This window comes from Nicotiana tabacum, chromosome 7 (assembly GCF_000715075.1).
Source record: "Nicotiana tabacum cultivar K326 chromosome 7, ASM71507v2, whole genome shotgun sequence".
Classification (NCBI taxonomy): domain Eukaryota; kingdom Viridiplantae; phylum Streptophyta; class Magnoliopsida; order Solanales; family Solanaceae; genus Nicotiana; species Nicotiana tabacum.
This window is the reverse complement of record NC_134086.1, coordinates 164412563-164434629: the sequence shown is the minus strand read 5'-3', so window position 1 is coordinate 164434629 and position 22067 is coordinate 164412563. Positions and strand designations below refer to the sequence as shown.

At 34.7% G+C, this 22067-nt stretch overlaps 2 protein-coding genes across 2 annotated transcripts; both read right to left on the bottom strand.

Annotated features, from left to right (window-relative positions):
• Nucleotides 1–865: 865 nt before the first annotated feature.
• Nucleotides 866–1490, bottom strand: LOC107798617 (pathogenesis-related leaf protein 6-like). Its single transcript, XM_016621636.2, has one exon. The coding sequence runs from the start codon at nt 1488–1490 to the stop codon at nt 999–1001; it is 492 nt and encodes a 163-aa protein (XP_016477122.1). The 3' UTR covers nt 866–998.
• A 1858-nt stretch (nt 1491–3348) lies between these two features.
• On the bottom strand, nt 3349–4150 carry LOC107798618 (basic form of pathogenesis-related protein 1-like). The gene has a single exon (XM_016621637.2). The coding sequence runs from the start codon at nt 4049–4051 to the stop codon at nt 3512–3514; it is 540 nt and encodes a 179-aa protein (XP_016477123.1). The 5' UTR covers nt 4052–4150; the 3' UTR covers nt 3349–3511.
• Nucleotides 4151–22067: the final 17917 nt, after the last annotated feature.

Genomic DNA, 22067 nt, shown 5'->3' with positions numbered 1-22067 from the left:
ACCCATATTTAATAATGATTGAAAATGGATTAACCGGAGATAATATGAATATCCATACTATGCATGATTTCTTAATTAGGATTACTTTTGGGAGAATGAGGAACCCCCAATTTGATGTCTTTACAAATATAAAGTTATAATACTCATTAGTTATCCATTGGTTATTCATTTTCTAAGTGGATAATATGGTTCTTATTCATATTTGACCTATAAAAAGTTCATTATCCAACTCATTTTTATAATATAGATGGATAATTATTATCTTTTAATCCATTTACTAATTGCAAGTTAAACGGCGATAGTATAAAAAAGATCTAAAAATGTTAGTAGACATAAAATTAAAACCATATTTAAAATAGGTTCTCACACACCTCACGACATGCATGATGCATGCAACACATACGCATAATTTGTTATAAGCCCGAATTGGCCGTTCATTCATGAAAATTACAGAAACTTTGGTTCGATCGGACTCTGATCTCTTTCTATTTATTTAGATCAGTATCATTAGGTAATTGATTATTTAAATATTTAATTGAATAATTAGTTAATTCGTCAAATGTAACTCTTTTATAAACTATACCAATATAGAAAATGGAATTCAATTAGTTTCTATAAATCAAGCAAAACGAACAAAACCAAATAGAGGTAAGTAGTTTTCACGCAGTTGGTAAGTAGCTTTCATGCATAAATCTAGATCCAACGATAACCAAATCTGTCATGCATAAAATTCAAACCAAATAACTCAAAAAAAAAAAAAAAAAAAAAAAAACAGGTACAAGACAACACTTCAGCAGCTACAAATGCTCGTTACTCCAAATTAATTGGTGCAACGAAACTAAATGCTGCCAATACAGATCGATCATATATAAAACCTCTATCTTATTATCACTTTCACTTATTTTTACTGATAGATTATGCTTCTTTTAAGTAGCTTATTCATCACATTCTAGTAATCATGTTCTTATTTAATCAAACTCTTAGTCCTTGAGAAGTATTTAGTAAGGACGTTGACCAACGACGTTGCCAGGAGGATCATAGCTGCAAATAACGAACCACCATCCATTACTGCACTGAGCCCTAGCACAACCAACTCGAACCGAGTTACTCCAAACCACCTGAGTATAATGCAGACACTGGTTTCCAGTAGTGCAACAATTGTTAGTATAGTCATAGTAGGGTTTCTCTGCTACCCACATATTAACAGCAGCTGCGCCGGTGAAAGAACCAGAACCCTTGGCAAGATTTTCACCATAAGGACCATTAGAGTGGACGAGATTGCAATCGCCAATTCTTTGATTAGCATAATTTTGTGCGTAATTTGCAAGAGTAATGTCCCATGTTATTGCACTAACACCAACTTGAGTTCGAGCAGAATTATGAGCATTGAGGTAGTCTGTTTGGGAATTTTGGGCATGAGAAGGAAAAGCAAAGGCCAAGATTATGAAACAAATTAGAAGAGTGGAAAAAGAAGCATTGGATATTGCCATTTTTGAAGAGATGATGAGAATGAATTGGATAAGTTGGCTATTTATAGGTGAAAAATATGATTATTTTGCTACGTGAAATTTGGAAATGCATGTGCATGCAAAGCGAAAAGAAGTTGAGCGTTTTTAAAAGCAACTTTTAAAGTCAAGAAGACATCACCCTTGGTAAAGTTAGAGTGCTTTCACCTTAAGATACCTACTACTAGTACTAGTAAGGATTTAAATATACCAGTAAAGGATGTGTGCTGATCTTTCTTTAACCAGAGTTCTCGGGTTCGAGCTCCGGGTAGAGTGGCGATATAAGGGTGGTCAATTTGACCACCCTTTGTCGAAAAATTACACTGTATATATAGGTAAAATATTAGATTTTATAGGTATATAACATATATTGAATACCCTTTGTCGGGATTCTTTTTTTACTTTTTTCAAGTTTGAACACCCTAAATAAAATTCTTGGCTTTGCTACTGCCTGGTTATAGAAAAATCCTTGGTAGGGAGCGCTTCCCCCGAATGGGGCCCTACATGGTGCGAATATATAGTCGGACTCCAATGCGGGTTGCCGGATGCCGGGTGGGAAACAAAAAAGATTTAAATAATATACACAAACTATGTAAAAGATTTATTTATGGTGGTTTTACTTATTGTAATAGGTCATTTACCAAGATTTGTAGGTTTTAATAATATTTTCTATAGAAAGTTACATATAGTTGACTTTTTAATAACCTGATTGTAGTCTTTACGTTATCATTATATGTTTGTTGAACTCTAAACTCTTAAATAAAAGGCATATAATGCAAGTAGCTAGGGCATGTTGAGATTATTTGCGTATCTTAATGCATATGCCTTTACCAAAAGAAGTAATCACGTATTGCTTAAGTCTAGCCCTTTAATTTAGGCAAATAAACTTGTATTCCTCTCGATTAACTACAACGATGTGTAATACTTTTTGTCTGCTTTCATATAATATTGGTGTGTTATCTACCTTCAAGTTGATTAATGAATTTACTTTGTCTCTTTTTGAATATTATCCATAGTCTCTTCACTTTCTCACTAAGTAACCAATAAGCAGTACTTTTAGGGTCACAAAGGTCAAAATAACATTTATTCCTAGCACTCAATAGATTTTTGGAGATCACTTATTGGTTTGCTAGTAATTAAACGTCTGAGACTACCTACCCAGCTAAATATTCAAAGATATATCATATACCTTATCTTATATTTATAATAATTTCAGGATTTATAATACTATACTAAATTAAGAATAGTTCTCGGGGGTAAGAGAAATTTTGATCCCAATATAGCATTGAGAAAATGGAAGGTTTGGCGTTAAAAACTTAGGTGAAATCAATAGGCATATGCTTGATTTCCAATAATCCTATCGTTGAAAATTGGATTAGAACACAAACCCTCAAATCATTTCTTACAACTGTGACAAAATAATAAACAAATTTGAAGAACAAAAACTAGATTATAAATCCAAATGTATTCCCTCTTATCACGTTTTGATGCCGGCGACGGCGTTTTTCCTTATGGGTCTCTTTCTCCTTAATGCTCTCACCCGTTATAATTAATTAGTACTACTGAATTTATTAGTTATTACAGCAACAAATGTTAAAGTAAACTTATCCCACAAAGTTCAGCTGATCAAGCCTTAATCGTGAAAATCATACGTTTAAATTCTAGTAGCAAAAATTTTAAACAAAGTAAAAGCAGTAAATAGACGTATCTAGTAACTATCTTAATCAAAGAACATATTTATATCACAGTTTACTCATCACCGTATACTTTTTATTTATTCATCAAAACATATACATACACACCCCCATAATACGAAGAAAAAAATGTGCGTAAACAAGGTAGATAACAATAAAACCACCCATTATTACATCATTAGATTATTATCCACTGGGTAAGAAGATAACATATCACATAGACACATAGCATAGTACTGGTATTTATTTAATTTTCCTTAACACAGGATAAAGCTTTTATTCATTATTTGATCATGTACACCATTATTATTATTATACATCAGTTGGAAGTTCCAACTTGGAATCAAAGGGCTGTTGCTCTGCAAGATCACCGTAGGGACGTTGTCCTCTCCAATTACCTGGTGGATCATAATTGCATGTTATAAAATACCAACCATTGTTGCACCTGACCCTAGCACAACCAAGACGTACTGAGTTACGCCACACCACCTGAGTGTAGTGTCCACACACTTTTCCCGCTGCACAAGAATTTGAATTATAATCGTAAAATTGCTTCTCATCAACCCACATTTTTACGGCACCAGCGGCGTTGAGTTGAGGGAAGGCGGCGGCTAGGTTTTCGCCGTAAGGGCCACCGGAGTGCTGCATCCTGCAGTCCCCAGCTCTCTGATTTGCATAATTTTGGGCAAAGGCCGCTACCCGATTGTCCCATGTCATGGGACCAACACCAACTCGTCTACGTGCTGCATTATGAGCGTTAAGATAATCTTGGGGAGAATTTTGAGCTTGAGATGAGGGAAATAATATAGCAAAGGTAATGAAACAAGCAACTAATGTTGTGGAGTATCCCATTTGGGTTTTGGTGAGAAACAAGGAATAGAGTGGGTGGGTTTTAATAGGGAAGAAGACTTGAAAAGTCTGGAATTTGTAAAAGAAATTAAAGAATTGAATTACTTGTTAGCAGACTCTATAGGATAATTGATATAGAAAGCATTTGATATTAGTGTTAAAGTCAAAATCATGCCACATCGCTCGAGATAAGAGCCGCCACTAGTCATTCTTGATGAAAACCATTATTGACGTGATTGTTTGAACAACTCTAATTAATAAATTATTTTTTTTATTAGGGGCCTTTTCTCTTTATTCTTTGGACACCATTTTTTTTCTTTAACTTGGCAAAAGAATTTCACAAAGTCATTCATGTTAGATATATCTAGCTTGGAAAATATACGTTCTTATATGTTATAGAGGTGACAGAATTAATTTTATTTATGAAATGAACTTAATAATGGTGTACTACATTGAATTTTCTTAAAGTACAGAGGAGGTAAGTAATTGCCTAATTGAAGCGATAAGGCCTAACGCTCATGAGATTCTACAAGACTCAGTCGGAATATGCTTCAAGAAAGTGACAACACCCTAACTTGTAGTATATTTTAAGGAATGCATTCATAGGTACAAACAAGATTTGATGTTTATGATTTCTGAATTTGTCTTGGAATTTGTATCTTCGTTTTAGTTACCGGGTCCATAATTAAAATATTTATATATAGTTACTAATTTTTTTAATACAAATATAAAGTTAAGCAAAATTTACTGGATTCGTCCAAATTAACACGTGGAAAAAACATATTTGGCAATATTTAAGAAAATTTTACTAAATTCTAGTAGCAGCAAGCAATTACTCTCTCCGGTCCAGTATAAGTGGTCAATTTACCTTGGGCACACCCATTAAGGAAATATAAATTCTAGACAAAAATAGTTAGTGTGACTAAATTACCCTTAATTAAATGTTGCAGCATAATTTAATGTGAGGAGTAAAAAACTTTTTAGGGATACGTATATAAGGATAATTTTAAAAAAAAATCAAATTTTTTCTTGATTATATAAATGGGGGAGAAATTCAAAAATTGCCAGATTTACAAGTGGTCATTCAAAAATAGCCACAGTTTCAAAGGTAATCGAAATTTAGCCACTTTTCATGTAAAGATATATCTTAACGAAAATATTGTTCAAAATCCGGAAAAATACTCCAGCATAATATACTGGAGTTCTAGTATAATATATCGGTCTAGCATAATATACTGGAGTTTGGAGCACCGGTGCTCCAGTATATTATCTGGAAGTTCATACACAGGTGCACCAAACTCCAATATATTATGTTGGACCGGTCTCTGTTGCAGCAAAATAGTGGTTATTTTTCATTGACTTGGTAAACGCTGGCTATTTTTGAATGACCAGTCCGAAAACTGGCTAGACCGTGCTATTTTAAACACTTATTTTGGACCAAAATCAAAAGGTAAATTGATCACATATTGTGGACCGGAGGGAGTAACAAATATGGCAGCTTATTAACTACGTTATATTTCTAGCATAAACCTATAATGTTGGACCAATCCCATTAAAATAGGATTAGTAATTAATGGTAATCCACAACTTTTGAAGTTTCCCAATAATTTTCTCTCCCCTATTTAATTCCGTGTACCCTAAAACCCTCACTTTCTCCTCTTTTTGAATACTGTACAATTATAAATTTTCCTCACCCTAAAACCTTTCCTTTTGCGTCTATTCAATCCAACTTTTGTCTTCAATTTATTTCTTATTCCACTCCTCCTTCAAGTAACTGATTGTACCTCTATTTTTACACTTATACGTAGTACTATATTAAATTTAATTATTCATTATGTTGTATAATTATTAAAAACATGATGAATGATGATGGTATATATGAATATATTACTAGTATATCTTAATGGTATATATAGATTATATTATACTTGTGGATTACTATCATATACAATGTATTTTAATAGTATACACATATTATATAATTCTTTGAGAAAATACATTATGAAGCTTATAATATAATATTATTGGTATAGTATTTGTATTATTTGGCTATACGTAATATATAATTCTTTTAACATATAGTTGTTTAATGCGTGAACATTCGATGTATATTCGGAATATATTAAATTTAGTAAGTCAATTAACTGTATATTTATTGAATTATTTTATATATTCAGTGTATATATGCCTCATATATACTACCTCAAGGATAAACCACTGCCACCACAACTCCATCATACACAGCCTTTACCACCGTACCAGTCAATCTTCAAAAACACCATTCAGCATATCATTACACGCTTGATCCTTTTCTCAAAATTATTTGGAAAAATAGAATCACTTCTAGTTTATTCCATAAATAGCACTTTTTTTACATTATTAGCTTAATACAAAAATTATGACTCAAAGTAATAAATTAACTGCACAAATTACTGGATCAATTTCTATTCTTATCACCATATTTATCAACCCTCAACCTAATTTCTTATCTATCTTCTTGCAACCCTAAGTCACATCTCCATTAATCTTTCAACCACTTGACTGTTATGTTGTTACAATCAGAAATCAGTATGATTTTTCTGGTAGCATATGGAAACACTATTAATGTGGATCAGTAGATCTTGATCGTTACTTGTTCTTCGTCAATACATGTTTTAACGAAATGGAAAGCTATTTTAGATACTAGTTTTCATGTAAGCTCTTTGCACGTGAATCCTAATTTAATGAATATAGAAATTTTAAAATTATTTAACTACAATATTAAACAATTGTATTGAGTTTTTAAAATAAATATATAAAAATAGTCTATGATTACTTTGTGTGTAAATTAAAAGTTAGTGATTTTTTTCCTCAAAGATTGACTTTGCTTATGGATAATCAGCCACAATTTTAGTCTAAGAGATATTTGTCCCTTCATTATTCTATGAAGATTTTCTTTTATTCATTATTTTTTTATTTTATATAAATAAACATATGGTATAAATATACACACAATTAAAATTTATTGCTTTTGTGTAAAACTTATATGATGATTCATAGACTATCATATGCAATACAGTAACCAGTAACTAAATTAAGCTACAATTTATTTAAGATTTTAAAATAAATCATGTATTGGTCGCTCCTATTCCAAAACATACAAAGCCAAATAAGACCCCCTATTGTCGTTGAGCAATCACATTTATGGAAAGAGAAAACTCTTTCGGCAAGTTGTCCTCATACAAAACAAAAGCATATTAATTATCCATACTATATCAGTTTTAAATTCAAAATAATAAGACTTCATACCTAGTTTAATCATAAATTATTTAATAATTAAAATTTTAGTTAATTTTAAAGTCCTAAATATTAGTAAAGTGTTATAAATATTAAAAAAAAAAATTAAATAGTTATTTCTAAATAGTAGAGAATTATTTAAATAATTGTTCCTAGGTAGTAGGAGATTAATTAAATGACTATTCCTAATATTAGAAAAATAGTCAAATGATATTTTACAAATGTGAACTGTATTTTAAAATTTTAGTATAAAAAGGTAAGAAAAAACTAATGATATTTTACTAAGTATCTTCATGTTTAAAATATAATAAAGATTATTGGTTTATAAGGTCCTTAAATTTAGATCATTATAATTCTAATAAAGAAAGATTTATTTAACAAAATTTATGTTTTTGTCTAGTGTAAATCCATTTTTATGAATATAAAAGTTGACCAAATACTTTTAGTTAGTAAGAACAACTCGTCGATGCCAAAAACTTAGTAGCTTATTATATGCAATGCTATTATGATTTATTCTCATAAAATAAGAATTTAAACAAAATAAAAACATGTAAGGTTCAAGTAGGGAGAATTTGAATTACTCCTAGTAGAAAGGAAATTTGAAAACATTAAGTTACGGTAATGATCCGCCTCTTTTATTCCCTGATCCCCTTAATATTACAAATGGTATAGTTATAGTTGTATCATAATTAATGTGATCAATTTATATAAGGTAAAATTTTCATATAAATAAAAATTTAGTTGATTTAAAAGACCTAAATTTTTGGAAGATAACTAAATGACCATTTTATACAATATAATTTTTTTTAAAGGGTAAAAAAAGCGAATGACATTTCGCTAAGGCCTTTCGTGCTTTTAATATACTACTAGTTTTAGTGTACGTACGTTGCACGTGTGCATCACGTTAATCAATATAAAACATATACAAATTATTAAAAAATAGCAATGGAGGTAAACTAAACGCAATATATGTTTAAATGATGAAAAAAATATTACTACATTGATATAATATATAGCTGAATTCAACATTTTCCGAGTGAAGTTAGTGTAATTAATTCTATAGTATTTATAGCTATAAATATTTTATTATATTAGATAAAAATATGCTATGTTATTATATCTCATCCAACATCTCTTTGTAAACTTTACGTTCATAATGTCATTATACAAAAAAATAGTTCTTCATTCAAAGTTAATCAAAATTATAGCCAAATGAACCTCTTCTTGTGTAAAAAAAAGTTGCCTGAATTCTTATTGATTTAAGTCTAAATTTACTTCTTTGCATGTTCATCCAATACCAAATAATAGTCAATAATATCCTAAACTCACTCTGGATGCACTCTGCTAATAACAATTTTGAAATTTCAAGAGTTCACAACGTTGAGGTCAATTTTTCAAAATTATCAGAGGGTGAGGGGGTGGGGGATGACAAATTTATAGTTATTTCAAGGGTTCCAAATACATTAATTTAACTTAGGTTTAAAATATTAACTATAGTTGCACATTCACATAGTATGGTGGTAGCTTAATTTATTTCTAAATTAACACCATATTAGTTCAGACTTCTAGAAATTTAAAGTTAAGATTAAATCAAAACTCTTAAAAATTTAACAGGAAAAAGCGAACATACATTGCTGATGGATGTTCCATATTTTAGGCAACCAATTATTGGCAATTTGGAGAAAAACAAATACTATTATATACCTTAGAGGCTAAGAATTAAAAAAAAACTTTAATGGTCACGTACTAAACTCCAAAAGGATATTTATAAAAACTGGTCAAATAAGGGAAAAAAATAATAAAGTAAATTTTAATTGAATTTGAAGACCTAAATATTAGGATTTTCTTAAATAAAATTTTAGTTGATTTTGAAGTCCTAAATATTTGAAAAATAATTAAATGACTATTTTATCTGGTGTAAAATTAATTTTTAAAGGATAAAAAAGGCGAACGATATTTCGATAGGGACTTTATAGTATAGATATAGATGAATTTAGGCTTGTATAATTTTTTATTCTTAAATATGATATTGAATAATTATTTTGGGTGCTTAAATTGAACATGAATTAATTACTTTATATGATTAAATAAGAATACTTAAAATACATAATTAATTATTCTACATTGAAATAATTTTACTTAAAAGTTACTGTATTAAATAATTTAATTTAATGTATGTGATTTTATGTCTCCATTTTTTAATTTTTAATTAGTAATTAATTGAAGTCGCCATCGTTCTTATCTTGATTTTATACGTATTGCACAAAGGATGTATTGTCTATTAGTATAATTTACATAAGGTAAAATATTTATTGATTTTAAATTCTTAAATATTAGTACTTTCTACCTATTTTAATAGGGAAAGATTTAATATCAAAAATTTTAGTTGATTTCAAAATCCTAAACATTAGGAAACTAACCAAAGTTACAAATTTGTCCATTGTAAAAGTTATTTTTTAAGGGTAAAAAATGAACGACATTTACTATTTTCTGGCCGTGCAATATAATAGAAATAAATTTTATATATTTTTTATCTAAGAGAAATAATTTGGTACATGGTTTTTTTCTTTTTCCGATTCACACCCTCGTCCTCCCTTTCTTTTAGCCAAACGTATATTAAAAAAAACTCCTAAGTAAAAGGATTGAATGTAATGGATTACAGTCAAACCTCTCTATAACAGCCTCATTTGTTCCGAAATTTTTTGGTTGCTATAGTGAAGTGCCGTTATAGAGGACATATATTATAACATAATATAATATTCGGTTCCGAGAATAACTTAATTTTTATAGTGAATGACTATTATATAAGGATGATATTAGAGAGAGAGGTCTGACTGTATAACCTAAAATATATATGAATAATTAACGACACTTTTGCCTAAAATATTTATAGAAAATTTAATTGGTTAATGTTTAAAAAAAAGCCTCCTATTGCTAAAAGGATTCCAAAGTGCTCATACTTTTGTATATTAGGAATTGAAAGTGTTCCATCAAAGGTTTTTACATGCAAACAAAGCGTACAAAACATTGTGTTTTTCCGAAGCTATTAAATAAGGAAGGATTTGGTACACAATCTTTAATTGATTTTGGAGTCCTAAATATTAGGGAATGAATTAAAACTATTCCTAAATATTAAAAAATAATTAAATTACTATTTTGTCCAGTGTAAAATTAAATTTTTAAGGGTAAAAAAGGCGAACGACATTTCGCTAAGGGCCTTCGTGCTTTTAATATAGTATAGATAGATATAGATATATTATTTACTATTGAAGTTGTTTTTTATGTTTCTTTTTTTTTTCCTTTTATTCTTCATTTTGCTTCCTCCTTGTTTCTTTCTCTTTTTTTACTTTTATCCCGCGCCAGAAACTATTTATATCTGATGACAAAAAAAGTGTTTAAAATTTATATAATTTTTGTATATAGCATACAAAAAGTATATATATATACAAAAAGTATACATTTTTTGGCTATTATTTTGAGAGCTGTTATACAATATTATTCTTTCCGGCCTTTTTAAGTCTTGATATTGCTTACTAACACACCAATCTATAGTTAAGAGCAGCCTCCATAAATTAATTTCTCCTTGCAACTACTTTTCTTCAGAAACATAAAAGCCGCCATTAAATAATTATACCTGGTGTACCACTATGATTTGGGATGACGAGAAGTACTACTTTGACCCTTTAAACATAAGGATTATGGTTTTCTTGGTGAATTTTCTCCAGTCTAGAACATATCTTTTTCTGGGCCTACCATCCAAAATTGCTCTCCTTAGTTATCTAACTCTTTTTTTAAAGAAAGTACTTCCTCCGTTCACTTTTACTTGATATGTATATAAAAGTAGATTTTTATTTTTACTTATCACTTTACGCATATTAAAAGAAGACAATTTTTTTCCTGTTATACCCACAGTATTTATTACTCATTTCAAATCATTTTCTCAAATCCAATAAAATATGCATTAATTAATATGAGTATCATGGTAAATTATGCACTTCATTTATTATTTTTTAAGGGACATGAAAAGTCAAAACGTGTCAAGTAAAAGTGAACGGAGAGAGTAACTCTTTAAAAAAGTTGAGTAATACTTGCTACTACTCCATCAGTTCATTTTTACTTGGCATGTTTTGACTTTTCACGCCTTTAAAACACTACTAGAAATTCGGTAATTAGCGACAACAAAAACCGACCAACGTTGGTCGGTTTTGGCAAATTACCGACCAAAACGCGTCAAAAAAGGTCAGTCGCTATTTTGGTGGTCGTTTACCTACCAAAGTTGGTCGCTAATTACCGACCAAGGTTGGTCGCAAAAATAAAAGGACCAAGATTGGTCGCAAAAAAAACCGACCAAAGTTGGTCGGTATTTTAATTATGTAATCAAAAGATTCACCATCTGGGAATCGAACCGGGGTGTGTACTGTGGCAGGATACTATTTTACCACTAAACCATTTATGCATTTTGTTTTAAAATTATCTTATTTTTTATTTATTCTCTTTAATTGTATTTTAGCACGAAAATAACCGACCAAAGTTGGTCGGTTTTTTTAATATTAATTTTTATTTATTTTAATTGCAAAAACCGACCAAAGTTGGTCGGTTTCTTGAAAAATAAATTTCGCAGGACTCAAAAATAGTTTCCCGCATTTTTGCGCCAAAGAAAATCGACCAAAGTTGGTCGGTCTCGTAAAAAAAATTAAAAAATAAAATATTTTAAAAATTGATTTTTTGACCCGGCTTTTGGCCGGTTTTTGACCGACCAAAGTTGGCCGGTTTTTTGACCGACCAAAGTTGGTCAGTTTTTCTTGGTCGGTTTTTGTCGAATTCTTAACCCTGAACCAGTGGTTCTGGGTAAGGTCCCCAGCAGAGTCGCCAGAGCTGTCACACCTCCTTTTTCCGCACCCGAGGGGGTGCAAGGGAGTTTTTTCCAATTAAAGGACAATCGAAACGGGATTGGTTTAATTATTTCAGAGTCGCCACTTGGGAGATTTAGGGTGTCCCAAGTCACCAATTTTAATCCCGAATCGAGGAAAATAATGACTCTATATTATAGTCTGCGTACCAGAAATCCGGATAAGGAATTCTGTTAACCCGGGAGAAGGTGTTAGGCATTCTCGAGTTCCGTGGTTTTAGCACGGTCGCTCAATTGTTATATTCGGCTTGATTATCTGATTATATACAAGTATGAACTTATGTGCAAATTTTAACTTTTAACCGCTTTATTATTATTGTTTTTTACAAGAGTGTGAACATCGCTTAAAACACGTCTTTGGACTGCGTCACATGAAATGCACCCACAATCCGGAACGCATTTTATTTGATGTTTTGAGATTTGGATTTGGGCCGCATGAAATGCACACCCGAGCTTAAGAAAGTAAATTATTAAACACGCGCCTAAAGAGACTATCGCGTTATTATTTTGGGAAGGTCACGAAATTCACTAAGCGACCCTCCTGAATTCTAAGTAATTTAAAACAAGTATTTACTGAGGGCCCCGCAATTTGTATTTTTATTCGGCGAGGCTCATCTCATTCTTATTTTTTAAAGGAATTTGCAACGTCATGGAAATGCATCTCATACCGCGTCACAGTCAATGTACCCGTGATTAGAGACACATTTCGATTATGTTGAGATTTGGATTTGGGTCACATAAATGTGCACTCGAGTTTAAGGAGATAACATTATTAAAGGCGCGCCTAAAGCAACTAGCGCATTATTATTTTGGGTAAGGCCGTGAAATTTGCTAACGGCCCGTCCCGGAATCTAAGTATTTAATATATACATTCAGAGGGCCCCGCAGCTTGTATTTTTTTTCGGCGAGGCTCGTCTCATTTTATTTATTTTATTATTATTATTTTTTATTTTTTTTATTTTTATTATTATTTATTTATTTTAAAGGATGCCATTTCTACGCCTTTAACAATACTAACCTTACGACTTCTTTACAACTAAAATCTCATAACTTGTCAAAAAATTAATAAAATGAGTTTAGCGAACGAGTGTTTCGGGAGTAGTAACAACGAGTACTAATGCCAATTTTATCCGAATGAACTAAGCAAAGGGCCACGAACAAATTAACATCAAACTTGCGTCGTAGAACAATTAACCCAACTTAATTACATGACATCAAATAAACAGGAATCACATAACGCAAAATGAGCAAAAATGCATACGATGAACACATAAGCAGAAAATTATCATACCAATTTCTATATTGCATCTTCGAACATTTAACGTAACATTTTCTTATCTAATACTTGAGGTTTACTAACCTTTGAACCTCGGCAAACTCAGGACGACAAACACGACCCCGACGGAACTCAAGCCGGACCTTTCTGAATGAAGAACAACGACGGAACCTCGGACAGCGCCTCGACGTACCGGACCTCGACGAACCAGAGTCGACCTCGACGGAAAAACAGACAACTCGGCCAGGCAAGATCGCAGCAACCCACCGCTGCTCGGAAACGCAGCTACGACTGCCTGGCATGCAGCGACAGCTGCTCGTCGGACTGAAAATGGCGGCCTGGTTCGTTAGAGCTAGGAGGAGGAAGGGTGGTTGCCGGTGTTTGGTGGTCGAAGGCGAGGGATAGTGGAGGTGTGGGCAGTGACGATGGCGGAGAGGGAGCTGGGGGAAGGTGACGGGCCTGTTGGGTGCGACAGTGGGTCGACGGAGGTGGTGTTCGCTGGATTTGTTGGATGGGTTTTGGTTACGTCGAAGGACAAGTAGTGGTCGACGGACGTAAGGGAGTGGTGACGACGCAGTGGGGGTGACGACTGGTTTGGGTGTGTTTGGTGTTTTGGACGCGATGGTGATGCGAGGATGATGATGGAGTATGGTCGTTTGGTGGTATTCTTAGCATTGGTGAAGGTGACGGAGGGGGGCTGTTTGGACGGTGTCGGAGGTGAAGGTGGGATGGAGGGAGCTGTTTGGGGCGTTTGGTGAGTTGAAGAAGAAGACGATAGTTAGGGGTCGTTTTTGGTTTTTCTGTTCGGGGGGGGGGGGGAGGGGTCCTCTCTCTCACAGTAGGGTTTTGCTTCTTCTTCTTTTATCAAGAAGAAGCGTGAACAGTCCTCTCCTTAAAAAATTTTAAAGTCCCCCCTTTTAAAAATGTGTTTGTTCGTGTTTTTGTAATACAATGCCCATGAAAATGAGCCCCACGCGTGGTGGGGTTCGAGGCATATGTCCCCCACGCGTGGTGGGGTTCCCCATGTGTCCTGGACACGGTTTATTATGGGCTAGGTTCGAAAATTAGGCCTAAAACCGGGTAGTTTGAACCCGAATATTATTCTTTTGCCCGGACCCGAGAAATAGAAACACGTTGCTTAACTAGTCCTATGTAAGCAAAATAACTACCAAAAATAAGACTAGTATTTAAACAAAACTATATCTTTTTAAATATTTTTCAAGGTTTAAAATAGCTACAAAATATTAATAAAACTATTTTTTTGTAATTTTCGTTTTTTAAATATTAAGATAAAATATGAGGTAATATTTTTTGTAAAAATGCCTATAAAACTTTAATAGAATTATTATTTTTGTATTTTTTTCAAAATTATATAAGGTACAAAAATAAAGTGCAATTTTTGTATTTTTCAAGTTTATGAGAAATACATAAACTAAAATTTATATATATATTTTTTTGAAATTTTCTTTTTGCAACGAAATAAAGTAAAAATAGTTAAAATAGCTATACTAGACCCAATTTCACATATTCATGCTAAAAATGTGAAAATTCTCGGGGAGGGTCAAAAATCACGTGCTTACAGCTGCCCTCTTTGACTGAAAACACGAAGAGTTTTCCGACAAAGAACGACTAGACGTGTTTTTGACCCGACCATTACTTGGACGGACTACACTTAAGGAAAGGGAGGGAATGTGACCGAGCCCTGGTATCTGAGCTGCCTACATATCCTTGGTTATACAGGAATCAGGCCACGTGTAGTTCGGGAATGGGAGAGATAGTGAAGTGTACCGAGGTGAAAAGCCGATCGAGGTGTCGTTCCGTTGAGGTTCCGGTCCGCGGTCCTGTCATTACAACAAAAATGAAACTGAAAAAAGACTAACTAAGCCTATTAGCTACTAGTTACAAGGATTCCTATCTCCTAAGTCTTCTGAAACTTGGTCTTGAGTCTTGGATGGTGCTTCATACAGACTTTGGATCTGAACCTTGATACTTGCTAGTTGTAGGCGCTAGTTCTTGAGCAGATCTCATCCGTTCTCCACTTCCGTGCTTCGGATTCATTCATTTTTTTTTCTTTTTCTTTTTCTTTTTTTTCTCTCTTTTTTTCTTTTGTGACTAGCTTTTGTTGACCCTCTCGGACTGTTGACTTGCATTCTTGGGGCGAGCTTCTTGTTGCTTCTATCTTGGATTGAGTGCTGGGGATTTTTGTTGTAACCTTCTGCTTTCCAGTGGGTCACTGCTTGATCTTGAAAAATGTTTCCCCGTTCTACAAGCGGACTCCTGACTTCTTCTATCTTCGACACGCAACAACCTCCGTTCTACAGGCGGGTCCCTGACAATCAAAACAAACAAAAAAAACAAAATTTTCTAACCCAGTTTGTACTGGGAAGATTTGTGAGTCGTTAGCAAAATTGTAACTCCTCTGGCTAGGATGTGCATCTCCTCTGAGCAAAACCAAAACTCTTGCTAGAAAATGTGTCTGCTAAAATAAAAACCTCAATGACTCAAACTAGAAAGTGTGTCTTCTATGGTTGAATCAGAATGAGCTAAACTAGGAAGTGCGTCTCCTAAGGGTGAAAACTTCAGTGACTAGAACTAGGAAGTGCATCTCCTATGAATAAAACCTCGATTAGGAAGTGCGTCTCCTACGGGTAAAACTAAACTTTGAAGAAGTGCGTCTCCTGTGGGTACAATAAACTTACGAAGTGCGTCTCCTATGGGTACAATAAACTTAGGAAGTGCGTCTCCTATTGGGTACAATAAACTTAGGAAGTGCGTCTCCTATTGGGTGAAACTGTTCTTAGGAAGTGCATCTCCTACTGGGTGAAACTATTCTTAGGAAGTGCGTCTCCTATTGGTACAACTATTCTTAGGAAGTGCGTCTCCTATTGGTGAAATTATTTTTAGGAAGTGCGTCTCCTATTGGTGAAATTATTTTTAGGAAGTGCGTCTCCTATGGGTGAAATGAACTTAGGAAGTGCGTCTCCTACTGGTGAAACTTGCTTAGGAAGTGCGTCTCCTACTGGTGAAATATTTTTAGGAAGTGCGTCTCCTATTGGTGAAACTGAACTTAGGAAGTGCGTCTCCTATGGTGAAACTGAACTTAGGAAGTGCGTCTCCTATGGTGAAACATATCTTAGGAAGTGCGTCTCCTATTGGTAAAACTGAAACTTAGGAAGTGCGTCTCCTATGGTGAAACATATAAACTTTAGGAAGTGCGTCTCCTATTGGTAGAACTGAACTTAGGAAGTGTGTCTCCTATGGTGAAACATATCTTAGGAAGTGCGTCTCCTATGGGTGAAACTGGAACAAACCTAGGAGGAAATGCATCTCCTATGGGTAAAGACGTAGAATGTATGCCTCTATTATCTGGGCGGGCTCCCAATTTCAACACTTGAAATAAAAAGACTGAATGTATGCCTCTGTTATCTGGGCGGGCTCCCAATTTCAACACTTAAAATAAAAGACTGAATGTATGCCTCTATTATCTGGGCGGGCTCCCAATTTCAACACTTAAAATAAAAGACTGAATGTATGCCTCTATTATCTGGGCGGGCTCCCAACTTCGACACTTGAAAATAAAAAGACTGAATTTATGCCTCTGTTATCTGGGCGGGCTCCCAATTTCAACACTTAAAATAAAAGACTGAATGTATGCCTCTATTATCTGGGCGGGCTCCCAACTTCGACACTTGAAAATAAAAAGACTGAATGTATGCCTCTATTATCTGGGCGGGCTCCCAACTTCGACACTTGAAAATAAAAAGACTGAATTTATGCCTCTGTTATCTGGGCGGGCTCCCAATTTCAACACTTGAAATAAAAAGACTGAATGCATGCCTCTGTTATCTGGGCGGGCTCCCAATTTCAACACTTAAAATAAAAGACTGAATGTATGCCTCTATTATCTGGGCGGGCTCCCAATTTCAACACTTAAAATAAAAGACTGAATGTATGCCTCTATTATCTGGGCGGGCTCCCAATTTCAACACTTGAAAGTAAAGACTGAATGTATTCCTCTGTTATTATGGGCGGGCTCCCAATTGCAACACCTAAAAGTAAAAAGACTAAATGTATGCCTCTGTTATCTGGGCGGGCTCCCAACTTCAACACTTAAAATAAAAAGACTAAATAATGTATTCCTCTCGTTATACAGGTGGGCGCCTGGAACATGAAATGCAAATACTGAAATGTATTCCTCTCGTTATACAGGTGGGCGCCTGGTTGTAAAGATATGAAAAATGATATGCTCGTATTATACTGGTGGGTGACCTAGAACAGAAATGAAAAGACAGAAATGTATTCCCGCATTATACTGGTGGGTGACCTAGAACAAAAAATGAAAAGACAGAAATGTATTCCTCTCGTTATTCAGGTGGGCGCCTGTCTGTAAAGATATGAAAAATGATATGTCCGCATTATACTGGTGGGTGACCTAGAACAGAAATGAAAAGACCAAAATGTATGCCCGCATTATACTGGTGGGTGACCTAGAACAGAAATGAAAAGACAAAAATGTATTCCCGCATTATACTGGTGGGTGACCTAGAACATAAATGAAAAGACAAAAATGTATTTCCGCATTATACTGGTGGGTGACCTAGAACAGAAATGAAAAGACAAAAATGTATTCCTCTCGTTATTCAGGTGGGCGCATGTCTTCAACAATAACTTTGAAAATAAGATCCTATTTGAGGGCGGATGAACCCGACATATCCTATTTGAGGGCGGATGAACCCGACAGATCCTATTTGAGGGCGGATGAACCCGACAGATCCTATTTGAGGGCGGATGAACCCGACAGATCCTATTTGAGGGCGGATGAACCCGACAGATCCTATTTGAGGGCGGATGAACCCGACATATCCTATTTGAGGGCGGATGAACCCGACATATCCTATTTGAGGGCGGATGAACCCGACATATCCTATTTGAGGGCGGATGAACCCAACATATCCTATTTGAGGGCGGATGAACCCAACATATCCTATTTGAGGGCGGATGAACCCGACATATCCTATTTGAGGGCGGATGAACCCGACATATCCTATTTGAGGGCGGATGAACCCAACATATCCTATTTGAGGGCGGATGAACCCAACATATCCTATTTGAGGGCGGATGAACCCAACATATCCTATTTGAGGGCGGATGAACCCAACATATCCTATTTGAGGGCGGATGAACCCAACATATCCTATTTGAGGGCGGATGAACCCGACATATCCTATTTGAGGGTGAATGAACCCAACATATCCTATTTGAGGGCGGATGAACCCAACATATCCTATTCGAGGGCCGATGAACCCAACAGATCCTATTCGAGGGCGGATAAACCCAACATATCCTATTCGAGGGCGGATAAACCCAAAATATCCTTAAGACTTGAAAATGTCTTACCTGGAAAACTTGGTGGGGATTATTTACTTACCTGTTGGGGGGTAAAATGTTATCAGCTGGGGGTACCTGACTTCCAGAAAATTTTCTAAATGGAAGGAAAATTTTCTGCCTCAGTTTGATAATATCCCTTGTGGCATGCGTTTCTGCATCAATGTCGTTTCCTTTACCTGTTTCAAATCAAACAAAGTTGTTAGTTTAAAACATGGTGGTTGGTTGTGATACTCCCAACGGGATGGCCTTTTCTTTTTTCCTTCCTTGCTTTGCGTTGCCCAACTTGTTGGGGACGATTTTATTTGCTGGGTACAATCCCTTTCTGCTGGGGATATCCCTCTTCTTTTGTGGCATAGCTCGGAAACTGGCATTTTCCCGACCTTTTAGTCTAGTATGGATTTCGCCAAGGTTTATAACTTTTGTTTTGGCAAGGATATCCCTCTTGATGCTCGTCAATCCTTTTGTCAATTCCCTTTGCTGGGGATATCTTTTTTGACACTGACCTCGCGCTTGTTCCTTGCTGACTATACCATTCGGATATACTAGTCAGATCTTATCTTGGAAAGCTGATGGCGTATTTTGAAGTCATTTCATACTTGTTCTGACCGGACAGACTCTATTGGGGAAAAACCTTTTATGAAATGAGAAAGATAACAGAAACAAAATAAAAGACAAAAGAAACGATGACTCTTTTACAAAAGAAACTATAAATAAAAAAAACCTATCAAACGCAGATACCGACTCTAATGGCCATGACATGCATATGGGGTCTATCCTTTACCGTCAATCATCTTTCAAGATCTTCAATTGGTGATTCCCCATCTGATTCTTGATCTTATTCGACTTGCAGTGCCCGAAGGGTTTTCACTATCAAGTCTCTCTCATTTTTGGCTTTTCTCTCAGCTTTCATCGCCTTATGGTGCCTGTGAAGGTTTTCACCGATAAGACTCTCTCATTTGTATCACTTTCCAGCTGGGGAGTTTGGAGTGTCACCGGTATGACTCTTTCTGTTGGAGATTAGAGTCTTTTCTGCTGTGGAACAGAATATTATGTTCGCCGGTAAGACTCTCATTTGTCTGACTTGGCATCTTTTGAAGACTGATCGGAAGGTCTTTCTTTGGACCGTAATGTGGGTTTTGGATAGGGCTAGAAAGAAAGGGTATAAAAGGCTAAAAAAAATGCATTAATTTTGGGTTATTAATTACAACCTTCGGAATTAGATTTATTTACAACAAACGCAACTTTTGCCCCAGTTTCTTGCTTGGGGATATTTTAATTGATTTTTTTTCATTTTTTTCAAAACTATGACCGAGCCGTGAATCGCCTACGTATCCTCTTTGAGGAATTAGGTCAAACGTAGTTCCCAATTCCTCTTTTTCATTTGACTTTCTTTTGTTTTTTTTTTGTTATCAATTTTCTTTTCTTTTCTTTTTCTTTTTTTTTCCTCTTTTTTCGTTGTTGTTTTCTTTCTTTCTCTCTTTTTTTCGTTGTTACTTATTCCGAACGAGGGGTATGAAAGAAAAATAGATAAGGCTCAAAAGGGGTAACGAAGGATAAAGTGTTTAGGTAGTAGAACAAAATGTCTTCGTCATTCCAGTCTTCAAACATGCCAAGTGCAAACAACACAATTTAAATTTATAGTCTCTTCTGATGGTGCTTGACTCGGCAACTATATTCAACATCTATTTGTTCATTTGTCACTTCTAAATCACCGTTGGGCGACACTCTCATTCTCATTATTATGAACGACCCTCATGCCAATTTAGGCGAATCTTCCTTTAACGGTTTTCTTTGTGTTTAACTTGCCCCAGTTCCACATGGCTCGAGCTCTGAAGAATCTCAAACCGTCCTTATTTTCTTTAAATGGTCTGATCGCCTTTCCAGGGTTTTATGATCAACTTTAGAGATTAGGCCCAAACTGGGTGCGCATGTCATGTCCCTAGAATCGACATTGAACGAAATGATAAAAGGACTAAACAAAAGACGACTGGAAATAAAAAGGACCGGATTTTGCATTAGATTACCGGTGAAATGGTTTGAATGACCAGACAAACAAAACAACCAGAATAAAATTCTAACCCAGCCTCGACAAAACTTAAACAAACTTATATGACAAAATGGAAAGATAGGAAGGTTTGACACAAGACACTACTTGGCTTACAACCCTAAGAATAATCCGAACAACAGAAATGACAACAAAATAAGCCACCAACAGCTTCTCTCTTGCTAACCAGGAACGAAGCGGCCTCCCACTTTATCAAACTTGGCATCTTAGCCACTGAGCTTTGCATTAGTATTGTCAAGACCATTGCCAGCTTCCATATCTCCGTCAACAAGTTTCCAACAGGATTCGAATGCTTCTGTCATCAGGCCTGATCCTCGCAGAGTGTGCATCATGAGGTGCAAGTAAAGGATTCTGGGTGTCACTGCCTGGCTTACCACAAACCAACCACCTTAATTTTATTTGCAAAACAAACAGGTTAGAATGGACTCAGTCGGTCCTCATTATTGACAACATCTTTTCTTTTCTCTTTTTGATGTTTTTTTCTTTTTTCCTTTTTCATTTCTTTTTTTTTTCTTTCGCTTTTCCTTCTTTTTCATTCTCTTTTTCATTTTTTTTTTCATTTCTTTCCATTCTTTTTCGTTTCTTTTTTTTCTTTTTTCTTTTTTGTTGTGGTCGAATCTTATGGAGATTGCCTACGTATCATGACCCCGCATGAATCAGACCTTGCGTAGTTCGGACCAATAAAAGATAAACAACAGTAAACATTTTTTAATTTTCATATTAGAACAAACTGGGTTTCAAGGATTTAAAGATGACCCGCAAACTTGAAAATCAAACAAACCGCATGTTCTAGTCAAAAGATTTATAAACTCAAAAACAAAAGGCTAACTCCCTTTCTCTGTTCGACAAATGCAACCAAATGGTTATTTTTTGCCAATGTGGCCCCTTCCAAATTTCACATGAATTTTGAGGCCGGGGAGGATTATTTATGACACTTTACAAACTTGTCCGTTCTTTTACGAAAATAGACTTTCGACAACTGAAAGATACTCTAAGGCTATTTCGGCAAGAACGGTTTATGACGCGGCCGAATCTGGCTCGGCTTATTTTGTTGAAATTCAAACGGTATTCACCTGACCGCCGACTCTTTTTTTCAAATTATAAT

Bases quoted from the DNA above. Each gene is read 5' to 3' on its own strand.
- LOC107798617 (XM_016621636.2), bottom strand. From the start codon at position 1,490: ATGGCAATATCCAATGCTTCTTTTTCCACTCTTCTAATTTGTTTCATA.
- LOC107798618 (XM_016621637.2), bottom strand. From the start codon at position 4,051: ATGGGATACTCCACAACATTAGTTGCTTGTTTCATTACCTTTGCTATA.